Source organism: Thermobia domestica, chromosome 5 (genome assembly GCF_964235325.1).
Source record: "Thermobia domestica chromosome 5, izTheDome1.hap1.1, whole genome shotgun sequence".
Classification (NCBI taxonomy): domain Eukaryota; kingdom Metazoa; phylum Arthropoda; class Insecta; order Zygentoma; family Lepismatidae; genus Thermobia; species Thermobia domestica.
Window position 1 is genome coordinate 229,819,417 of NC_137458.1, and position 12,479 is coordinate 229,831,895.

Below are 12,479 nucleotides of genomic sequence, written 5' to 3' on the forward strand. Positions count from 1 at the left end.
ATCCGTTGACAAGAATGCCTTCAAACTGAATAACACAAATTCCTGATTCCTATGGCATTCCCTACTCAAAACGTGGTGATATTTTAGTGGTATGACTAATACCTTTGTCCATATAGATCACCTACTTGTTCGAGTCTATCCTATACAATTGTGGGATATGTCTCCGACAGAGAGGTGCCAGACTAAATTCTTTGAACTATCTTCCATTCACCTTCTATTATCTTTACGTTTATGTCCATCCTGTGTGTCATCAACTTACTCTCATACCCGAATCCCATAACAATCATAAAGCCATACGGGATGCTTTCCTTGCATTGACAAACAAAGTTGCTACGCTCGCTACCGCCTATGCCACGGTATGTGATCCCCTGAATATTTCGATTCTGACAAATGTCTCCCATTTAGAACCCGCCAGTTACTTTTCATAAAGTTTCTTGCAGTTCGTCTTATGTTGGGTAATGTGACTCTGTAGTAAGATGTGTACACGGAATTTCTGAACATATTTTAACCTCAAGCGCTTGCAAATTGTTTTGTTCCCAGTTGACTGTGCGAGGTGGAATTTGTGGTTTAGATCACGTTGATTCCGGAATTTGCTTCACACGCCAATCGACTTGGTCCGTCTTAGCGTCGTGGGTGAAAATTTTTCAGGGGAGCATGTTGCATTAAGGATCACCCAGAGTATTAACCCATTCTCCCGATACTGATTCACAATTAGTACATATAAACTTACAAGAAGCCCATTATATAACGCTCACAGTACCAGTTAATTTTCGGCGCCATTTAATAACACTCACTACCAACTCTCACGCAACATCAAGGCCAGACACAATAATGTTCTCACCCGAAAACCCATAGTTCCAGTAAGATACGGCAGGCGGAACAATCAAATCGAAAATTGTTCGATATAGAAGGAACAACATTCTGCATATGCATCTCTGAAGTGCGTCAATTGCACAAGCAGAAAATTAACTGGTACTGCTAGGGTTACATGAGGACCTTCCTTACTTCTCCGTATCGTGACAAAATAAGAATTATGTAGAAATTATGCGTTGCTATATATATAACTGAATGAACTAAGCGATGAATTTGTTACTTATATTATTTCATATAATATTTTGAATACATTACAATTTCCAATCCCTATTCTTTTATCCTTCTGGGTTAAACATCAGAAAACGATGAAAGCCAAGCTTATTGATTTTAAAGGGAACTCAAAATCTCGAGTTGCTTGTTAAGCGATTTCCAGATATGCGTATCTTGTTTTAATAATTACAAATTGAACCCATTCATCCCATGGCACACACATTTCTTCTTTTTAGGTAAAATGCCAAAGATGCCGAAATATATTTCTTATTATTTTAAATGAAAAGTATAAATACCAAATTCATTTCTTTAATTTTCAAGTCTTTCATGTTATGTACGCGCATTACAATGATTGCGGTGCGCAATATATATAAGGATTGGACCCAGAAGAAACACGATCGCGTTCTTTTATCTGATGTTTGCAGGTTCAACCTGAATAGCTATTCTGAGCATACACAGACCTGGTGATGGCTCAGTACATGCAGGAGCCTAGAAAATAATAATTTCGTAAAATATGATAATTTTGGTGATCCAGTGTTCTTGTATGGGGTGATATAACGTTAGTTCGGCATAACGATGTCTCAATTTCTGAACCTGGCATATCCACCGGTCAATGCTACTACTGTACTCCTTTTTGTCTTACGTCTGTTTAGAGGTGCAATCTACCTCAACATTCTTTTGTTAATAAAACGCGCGTTCGCATGGAACAGCGCAGAAGGTAGAGCTTTTAGAACTCGAGAATATTCTGCGAGTAGATTCGCCTGCTATTTTAGTGACTTCAATCTAATTAAGCACGTTTGGAAAGTTAGAGGGAAACGTCTTCATAAGCACCAAGGAGCATCCAGCAGTTGTCAACAATGCTGGTGAAGTAAAGAAACCCTATAAAAGAACAAAGTATTAACAACTTTGTTTTCATCATGAGAAAACATAGCAGAGCATACAGCTCTGTGGTAATCACACATCATTCAACTCCTTTTCTAACATCCGAGTGATATTATGAATCTCCTTTTTTTTAGCGCAAGTTATTCATTTGTGTACAAGTATACTTTTAGTTCCCGGATGTCTTTCTGTTGTTTTCTGCATCATATTCTAGTACTACTTTCTATGCATCGTTCATGTTTCAAGAATCTATGGCACTTGAGAGTGATACAGCATGCGGAGCTTACTTTCATCCTGAAGCTTGTACACTTATGCATTTAGACAGGGAAGTCCAGAAAACAAATCAATAAATAGAACAGATAATTAATGACAACAGGGGAAATATATCGGGTGCTCTAAAAATGGCGCCTACGGACCACAGAGCACTATTCTACAGGTCAAAATAAAGCGAAATTGTTATATGATGGAATGCCCTCCGTGGCCTCCTTCAGCTTCTGTGGGGATTCAAAATTTCACAATGTGGCAACGTCGCAGATTAACTTGGAGCCATTAGTATTACTCAACGAATGCAATCAACAGTTGAATCGATTGCTACAGTAATAAGTGATGCTAGAACAACAATCAATATCGACTTTATCTGACATCTGGAAACAATTCATATAACTATTTTATAGTTTGGTAGATCTAATCTATGGTTCTATATTTGCGACATTGCCGCATAGTGCAATTTGCGTCTCGAGACGAGGAGTCGAAAGGTAAACAAATATATAAATATTTTGCTTTATTTTAACTTGTAGAATAATGCTCTGTGGTCCATGGACGCCACGCCATTTTTAGAACATCCGATATTTGTTTAATAAACAGCAACATTTGTTTCTATTCATAAAATAATGGTAATAATGTTATATACTGCGTACATGTGATAGTAATATTATTCTATATGCAACTAAATTTTGATTTAAAATTATAATGGTTTAATTTTAGTCACTCTTAGAAGTATATGGGTCACTGTTACAAGACGACTAACAAAAGAATTGTAAATTGTATATTTCTAAATATACCATATATAAATAAGTAAATAGTATATACCAACAAAATAATTCAATATAAATTATTACTGAAAATTTGCCAATATTTTAACTCCATTAATATAAAAGTTGCGATAAGGATTTTTCATCATATATAGCGTATTGTTCAGCATTTTATTATCAATCGATTAATATATGCCTCACCTTAGCACAATATATATATAATTTAAATGGTCGTATTTTTTCCAGGAAATTCGAAGGTTATGACTTAGTGTTTGGTCTGATAAGCAGAAGAAAAATCGCTAGTATGGGTAAACCTTCCGAAGATCCGAAACCAGATACAGACACTACATCATTAGGGAGGAAGAGATCAAGCAAAAGTATGAGACTGGCAAATTGGAAGCTTAAGAAAAAAGTTGAGACAGGAGTGCTAAAAACTATTCAAGATATAATTGTGTACAATGAACCAGAAGTGCAATACGGACATTATAGAAATGATATTCTTTTGATCCGTATAGACAGTCCAGTTATATTTTCACAACACTTGGTGCCCGTTTGTCTTCCTCCGGAAAGTAAGTAAAATTAATTTATAAACATACTTTTCCTGGGAAACTCAGAAAGATGGTACGGCACATCTTTGTTTACTATTTGACTCCCCAGTACAGGTTTGTGTGTTTTGCATATATGTATTCATAGTTCAAATCAGAATCTACTACTGTGTTGAGAATCTTTATTAAATTGTATTTTTATTTATTTTTTCAAAGCTGATGATACTTTGGAGATGTATTTATCGGTTTTGGCATCCCTGGTTTTGAGATGTATTTATTTTTTATCCAGTACTGCCCACTGTATACTTTATCATAGGAAACCATAGTATGTGAAAAAATATATAAGACTAGAGTAGCATTTAGCTGAATTAACAATGGTTTATCCTTATGATACATATTGTCTAGTTTTGTGTGATTCCTTTACCTTATCAAAATAGGTCTTACTTGTGAAAACAGAGAGGATCAATCCATATGAGTATAGCTGACTAAGATATTAGTATGATTTTTTGAGGAGGGCGCTGCTGTTGTGTTTACATCAGTTTCTCGGTAAGCGCGGTGAGACTGGGAAACTAAGAGCTTCACTCTGCAGTGTATTCAACGATTTCGAAAGCTTGCAATTTCCATGTTATAAGTACCCTAATCTGTTTCGGTTAGTAAAGAGCGCCATAAATTATATAGTTGTTATTGAACGCAGGAATGGTTATTCTTGCAGTAATGCAGATGTATTGTGGATAATGACATATGCATGGAAATTAACAATTAAGAACAACATAGCACGCAAGTGAGTTTCTACTATGTATTAAGCAGATTGTATAAAAATGATTACATTTTATTTGATTTCATTATAGGACAGGAGCAACCCGTAAAACGCAGGAATAACGATGCCAATGAGAAAAGAGTAGTTAAGGGTTGATAACTTAAAGACTTGCACAATACCTTGTACCTGTAAGTTTAAATCAAATTAAGGCTCGCGATGCTTGTGTTTGTTTCGAATGTATGTTTAACGGTTGACAAATAAATTATTTTCCTTACTTTTAGCCAAGGAAGAATTCCGATACCTATCCACTCGGGAACTGTGGAAAACCTCTCCGTTCGTCTATTGGCTAGCGCTTGTGCCTTTGTTGTACGTGGTAGAGCGTTCACCTCTGGTGCTTGGGGTCCCGGGTTCTATCCCAGCCCCTGCCAAGTGAACTTTGTGGTGGACAAACACCGTCTCCGTGGGTTTTCTCGGGGTTCTCCCGTTTCCTCCCACTTTCTTCATTCCACCATTTCATTCATTTCTCATAATCACCGTCTCTTTTAGCCTAACCGGCATAACCGTGGGACGTAAAACTCAAAGATTTCATTTCATTTTTTTGTTGTACGTGGTTCTGGGTTGAAATTCCAGTGAGAGCACAAAAATTAATTTTACAATCCTTCAGTTTCACTAGTCAACTCTCTCCTCTAGCATAAAGAGCATAATCACGGAACGTTAAACTAAATACATTTAATTTCATTTTTTCAGTGAATGTCAACTCTTTGGGGGAAAAGGAGATGAATAAAAATTTTACTTTATTTTTTAAAGGCTATGGGATTAAATAGATTGCCTTTCGGGATTGACTTGTAAAATCTGATTACAGTGCATCTTTCTTTTTGGATTCTTATTGAAATCCAACACTTTGGTAGATGTAGAATAAAAGTATTGACAAAAAATCAGCGTATGGGTAATGTAAGCGTAAGCATCATTGCTTCAAGATATAATAAACTCACAACTTTTATTTATGAGTACAGAAATTCCCCTTGAACTTCCTCTGAATTTCTTTCAGATTCTGGGTCTCAGGTGACAGAGATTTAATTTCTACTATCTGTTTTCATACACAATATAATTTTAAAACTTGGGAGCCTAGTGTTGTATTTGTGTCTGTGATACATAATCATTTGTCGATTGACTTTAGAGAACTGAGTTTAGCTCGTAAACACAATTTGCATATATTTCACACATATCAGATGCAGGGGCGAATCCAGGACGGACTTCTGGGGAAGCAGTGTTTTTTAATACTGCTACTTAGAAGTACCTTTAAGAGCTCCAAACTCTGGGATGGGTTTTACTTATATATAAAACAAGAAAGATCACTCCGATCGCCCCCTTGGATCCGCCCTGACCAGATGTGTGGTCTTGTTTAACAGAAGCTGCCCCTCTCCCTACTCTAGCTGGAAAGCCCTATATCATAGTCCACATGAAATTCAAACACAAAGGCAATCACCTTTAAACAGTTGTGTTTTTATTTAAAGTGTAAGTATTAAAATGTGCTACAAGAGGTTGGATTCTTTTTGTTGCTAATACTGAACTTAGGTACCTAACATTTACTCTCATCTTCTTCTTCATGAATTGATGTAAGAAGAGACCGCATGATTTCCGGCCAATTGTTTCATCACCGTTGTCTTCGAGCAATGAGATAACAGTGGAAGACAAAACTTCGTTATTCAAACTTGATACTTTGAAAAACTTACGCAAGTGCTGTTGATATTCAAATATATGTATATCTATTCACTCTAATCAGCTTCAGAAGTAGCATTAATTTTGTAATAACATAATGCCTGTAAGAGTTATCCTGAAAATGTATTTTTTTTTTAATTCGTAATTCATTTTTTTCTGAATTTCACTGGAGTTCAATTCCTTGGAAGGACAAGGAACCTTTAATTTTGAAGCATCCCATTTTAAACTTTAATCGCTCCCGTATCGCCTCCAATGGAACACACTAGGTATATTTCTTTTAAACAAAGTTTTCAAAATAAGACAGAAATACAGGATTTTTAAAATTACCAAACCGTGCTAAATAATGACAGGTTGGACATCAGATAATTATCTATACCTACAATCCAAGTCAAGGGCGGATCCAAGTCTCCTTCTGAGTCGATTAGGAGTGTGGCGGTGAAAAATTATTAGTTTTTCTCTGACCGAAGTTTTGCAGCACAACAGAAAATGATTTCCATGCAAAAGAATTTTGTTATTCAAGACACTGCTTAGACAATCGATCGGAGGTCACATGGTCCAATTTGGTTGCAATTTCGAAGACGTCTTATCTCAAAACTACACAGTAGAACTTGCATTAAACAGGCGCTTGAGGTCCCGGGTTCGATCCTAGCCCCCGGTGTGTGAACTTTGTTTTGGACTAACACCGTGTGCTTGGGTTTCCTCGGGGTTCTTCCGTTTTCTGCCACTTTCTTCACTCCACCATTTCATTCATTACTCATCATCACCGTCTCCATTAGCCTAACCGGCATAAACGTGGGACGTAAAACTCAAAGATTTGATATCATTTTTTGCTTTAAACAATGAAGGCGCAGTTGCCAAAGTACCATAACTTTGATTTACAAAGATGAACTTCGAGGTTTGTTAATAGGAGAAGTAGGAATTTCTTACACTCGAATGCCACGGAGTTCTTACTGTTTCTTTGTACGGCACTGAAGTTAGTTTATTCTCAAGTTATTGCCAAATTAATAAGGAGGGTTTATGTACCTTTTTCCAGCCCCTTAAAGTGTTCTGGAAATAAATTCTATAACCTTTGAAACTCTGTTTGTCTTAACTTGAACATATGCGTGAAGTGGTTTATTACGAACAGGACAAAAATAACTGTGATAGATTAATAACAAGTAATCCAGTCAGAAGTACTGTTGTTTCTATTTTAGTTCCAAAACCGGCCTCCGGCACTCGTTCGGTGGTCAACAACATTGGTGAGTTTGTAAGTTTCTGCTTTCTTTATAGCTCCCAAAAATATTTTAAATGTATTCAATTCAATTCATTGTATCTTTGTAAGAAAGGTCCGTGGGACGTAAAACTCAAAGATTTCATTTCATTTTTTTTTGGAAGAAAGGTTTGTACGTTTTATTCTCTTTTCAACTTTATCTGCAAATGTGTAATTTCTGGGAACTTTCTTTTCGTGAGATATGAAATATCGTACCCTGGGAACAAAATGGCAAAAATACTGATGTGTGTAGATCAAGACGACATGGTGAGTGTGTAATGCTCCACTATAATTGGCATTATAGTACTCGTAATTGTTTGTTAGTTTCTTGTTTATTGTTGTATAAATTAAAATAATATTTCTTTTACATCTTCATGTATCTTTAATAATGTTATGTATGTATCATAATTAACCTGCACGAGTACACTGTATATGGACTTATATAGTCAACTTGGAAGTTTGGTCTGGACCGTAAAGATTTTAAATTTATTCTGAAACAGAAAAATAACGAAAAAAACTTATCTGAATCGATGAACAACCAGTTTGCTGTTTAGTGATATTATGTGTGTAAATATGTTTAATTTGGATTCCAATTTGGTAAATTAGTAAAACAATCCTCAAAACTAATTTTATTAAATAATATTCTATCTGAAAATTACACTACGTAAGTTAACAGGCTAAGAAATTACAACAAGGTAAAGTTATATTTACTTCTTCTTAAGCCTAATGGTACTTCTGTGTTTTAAGAGGTTGCTGAATAATGGAACAATGAAATTCTGAATAAATCAATTCAGGGTTTGATCCCCTGTGACAATTCAGCGAACAATCTTCAAAATTCTAGATCTTACTCCTTGAAATTATGTTGGAAAGCGTTGTGTCCATATTATTCACAGCTATAACCTTCATATTAATGCATATTAATATTAATGAACGTGTCAGATAACATTAATCCTTGGTAGTTCATGCATTAATCCTTGGTTTGTCTCAGCAATCAAATCTTACGTAAAAGAAAGTTGAAGGTATAGCCATTCCATGCATGTATTTTAACCCTGGTCAATGTTCTATATAAGGAAATTACAGTAACTCCCTTTTACGTGAATACAATCAGTTAGCTAAAGCAAATCTTCGAAATGAATTCATCATCAATTATGGATGCAAATTTAATGTTATGAATAAGTAAAGGAAACGGTACAAATAATTAAGAATAAATATAGAAAATATGAGTTACGAAGTAAACAATTATAATTAAACAAATTAGTGGAGGATAAATAAGTAGAAACGTGAGTAACAAATAATAAATATAATATTTCATTACAAAGCTTAAGCTAATAATATATATATATATATATATATATATATATATATATATATATATATATTCACGTACTATTTATGTTGCTTATACTTAGAACACCGCTCACGGCGAATAATAGATTGATTTGTGACATACCAACTAGTTACCAAACGCTGTGTTATACCAACGAAATCTAATCTACATTATTTATAAATTTTCTAATGCATGCTGAGCTTACTTCTATCACATATACTTGAAGCTACTGATTTACATTTCTAGTTCCACGTTCATTATGCTAGATTAACATGTGCATGTACACCTAGATGCCTGGATAAAGTTATAAGCTTCGTTTAATGTTGGATAATATGGATCTACAGTAACGATATATATATATATATGTATATATATATATATATATATATATATATATATATATATATATATATATACATTGCGAATGTAATGGGCTGTGTTAACTTCTGTTCGTTTATGTACCTGTTGTGTTTTATAATATAAATGATTAACCTAAATTCACTTACTGTTATTTATGGGCAAACATTGTAATTATTACAGATGTTTAAGGCGTTTTGGATTCACTGTGTCTATAGTCTTAATAAGAAATAAACTAGATCGCGTCTTATTATGCTTGCATTCACTCGTTCTCACGAACCAGATGCGTTTCTTTTTACTCTAGAAGATCTTTCGGAATATGTCCGGTGGCGACGCTAATTTAAGAAATAAATCGTTGCGCAATTTCACACTGTCGTCCTCCAGACCAGTTCGGAGTCACACGTCTCGAAGATGAACGTCACGGAGTTACACGTCTCGAAAGGTCGTGACCGGCTCACGAGGTGATGAGGCGTGACAAGTGATTATGAGGAAACATTTGGGTCTATCAGATAAACTCTTGTTGATATTTTCAGGTTGTGTTTTTATGATTGAATTATTGATGAAATTTGGAGAAATATTTGTAAGTATTGTACTAAAAAGAACACGTTATTCAATGTTCACCAGATGACATTATTCTTATATTATTTTTGGGCTATAATCACCACACATATAGACATATGTATCTGGAAACTCTTCTAGATATAGACAATGCTCAAGCTTCTGGTGCCACGCCCCAAAATAAGTTTGAACTGTTCCATAAATCTTTTCAATTCAATGACAATGGTATTCCTTAATTACTCCGATGGGGGTCTCACAAATCTCATGCCAAGTTATTTTTCACATATTTTCCAAACGGGATAAGAGGTAGTGTTGACACTTTCGGTATTCTCTAGTAACAGATGACTTTTATATATTTTACTTCTAATTTAATCCGTGTTGTGTTGAAGTTTAGAGTAGCTGTATTTGCAAATGGGACTATTAAACCCCACTAGAGTGTAAATGTGAGTTTTTTTATGACTTCAGTGAACATTTCCTGTGAAAGTTTCTTGCACCTGTGTGTGTTGCATTTTGGGAAAGTGTGTTTCAATTGATAAGCAATGGCGACCAGAAATAAGTTTTTGTCTGATTACGAAATTCAACGTCTGGTGGATGAAGTAACAGACAAATGATATAAGTAAAGATGAATTATCATCTCCGTCGAAAATGTCTGACGGTATGCTCGAGTGTGATGAAGATCAGCTTCAGAAGAAACTGAGAAAAGTGACGAAGAACATAGTGTGCCTGCATATTCTACAGCTTATTTCTATGGAAAGAACCAAGCGTTCAAGTAAAGCAAAACTTTCCCTGCGGAGGGGCGTACGCACAACATAGCGATCAGTTTACCAGGAGTGAAAAGAGCTGCGAAGAATATCCGTGTCAGCGACATATTAGACGCATGGCAGTGATACATCACAAATTACAGTGGATAACACGAATGAGAAAATCCGACAAATGAGGAGCAAGCACATAGAACTTCTTCCATCTCTTGTGAGTGAAGTCGATCTGGTGAAAATTAAAGTAGGGGCAGGCCTGTTATATTTCGCAGGCATCATGGAATCTCGAAATGAAGATTTTGAAAGGTCCATCGTACGTAACTTGAAACGTATGTAATTTGTATTCGAATAAAAATTAACTATTTGAGTTATATATGATTTTCTCGTTATGGGGTCTCACAGACCCCACCGGAGTATTAGCGCAACCTTTTCTCACCGTAGTACTTAAGGACTAAACTTGATATTTTAGACAGAAATTAAAAACTGTGTCCACTGATTAAGCAACTCAACAAGAAGTTTCGAGATTTACCTGTATCACTGAATAGAAAATTGTCGTTATATGAATCGGTGGGCCCATATTATGCTAACCATTATTTCAAACAGTTCATATATTTGCAACTAGGTAAATGAATTTAACTGTTGGTGACTTGCGACATCTACATGATGACTTTTGAAGTTTGGACCATACAAAAAGCAGGAAAAGAAACTAAAGAGCCAGATGTGACTTTCCGATATTTGCTAACTCAGACACATTCATGGTTTCTATATGTGAATCAACACTAATGTCTATAATTTCACATACAGATCGCTGAAATAATCAGATTAGATAGCCGTAATTATCTCGGTGATGATTAAATAAAAACCTCAACGTCAGAACGGTAAGAGCGGAATTGTACGAAATTCTATTAAATAAAATGTAAGGTTGGACTGCACTCTAAAACGTACGTTGCTCAGTGTCATGTAAAATAGTAACACGAGTGTTCGGACAAAGAAAATGTTGTCCTAGAATACGATAAACAGTAGAGCACAATAATTTTATTATATTTTGAACACATACTGTACTACATATCGTTCATGTATTTAGGTATTAAACACATTAATTTATTGGTTTTAATTTAAAGGAAAAGGTCACTGCATTCTGAATTAGCACAGTTTTAATATTATTGTGTACCACAATGTGTAATCAAACAAAATATTTAATTGAGTTTTAAAATGTGTATAAAATAGACAAGGTATGAAGTGGAGAAAGTTTGAATATTCTTTATGATTCATAATCCAATGGAATATATAAAGTGCTTTGACTTCTACAATGCAAATGACCGGCTATGACTTCTAAAACTAGGAAGAGAATGTGTAAGAATGTTGACATAACGGAAAAATCATATAAATACTACCGAATTCTATTCCTGGTATTGGAAGTTCTATTTTGATGTCGAAACTCTGCGAGTCAGATTATTTATTATTAGTTTTCTACTCCGTCATTGTGTCCATAAGAAATTCTCCTTATCACCGTTACCAAAAGTAAGTGATTATGCATTGTCTTCTCTATTTTTAAAGTCATACCAGTCCATACCATGCTCTATGATTATTCAATTATTCAAGATCAGATCATTCAATTCTTATTTTAAATTATTTCTGTGTTATCGAACTTTATCTTTGAATTTCTATTGCCATGTTTCTAATCAATTCTGAGGTACGTTTTCTACGCCACCAGATATTTCGTACATCCCAGAATTGTGACAAACATGAAGCAAACTAAGTAAAGGTTATAAATTACTCGCGCGATATAAGTAATATAAAAAACTTTACTATATAAAACTCTTACAATTACATTACAACTCTTACTCTTACAATATATACAATTTTACGTCCTACGTTTATGCCGAGTAGCCTTAAGGAGATGGTGATGATGACAAATGATTGAAATAGTTTAATGAAGAAAGTGGGAGGAAACGGGATAACCGCGAGGGAACGCACGTACACGCTGTTTGTTCACCCCAAAGTCTACTTTGCACGAGCTGGGATCGAACCAGGGATTCCATGCACCATTTATAGATCCACAATATACATAACACTAAATTCCAAAATATATTTCAACTTCTAGTACAAATGTACAGTATGGCATACAAGTTGAATTTTTGCTTGTACTAACTGCGAAAAATGACTTACAAAATAATATTCCGAATATAATTATCAACTTTCAGCTTCTGTTTCTAATT

At 34.8% G+C, this 12,479-nt stretch overlaps 1 protein-coding gene and 1 long non-coding RNA gene across 2 annotated transcripts in view; one reads left to right on the top strand and one right to left on the bottom strand.

The window, feature by feature from the left end:
- LOC145684558 (tryptase gamma-like) overlaps positions 1-4,451 on the top strand; it is a 47,460-nt gene extending 43,009 nt beyond the window's left edge. The window contains exons 4-5 of the mRNA XM_081756951.1: positions 3,240-3,562; positions 4,387-4,451. Of these exons, the coding sequence (XP_081613077.1) occupies positions 3,240-3,562; positions 4,387-4,451 (388 nt within the window). The remainder of the gene's footprint in view (positions 1-3,239; positions 3,563-4,386) is intronic.
- LOC145684785 (uncharacterized) overlaps positions 1-12,479 on the bottom strand; it is a 469,860-nt gene that overhangs the window by 68,317 nt on the left and 389,064 nt on the right. The gene's annotated exons all lie outside the window — the stretch shown is intronic.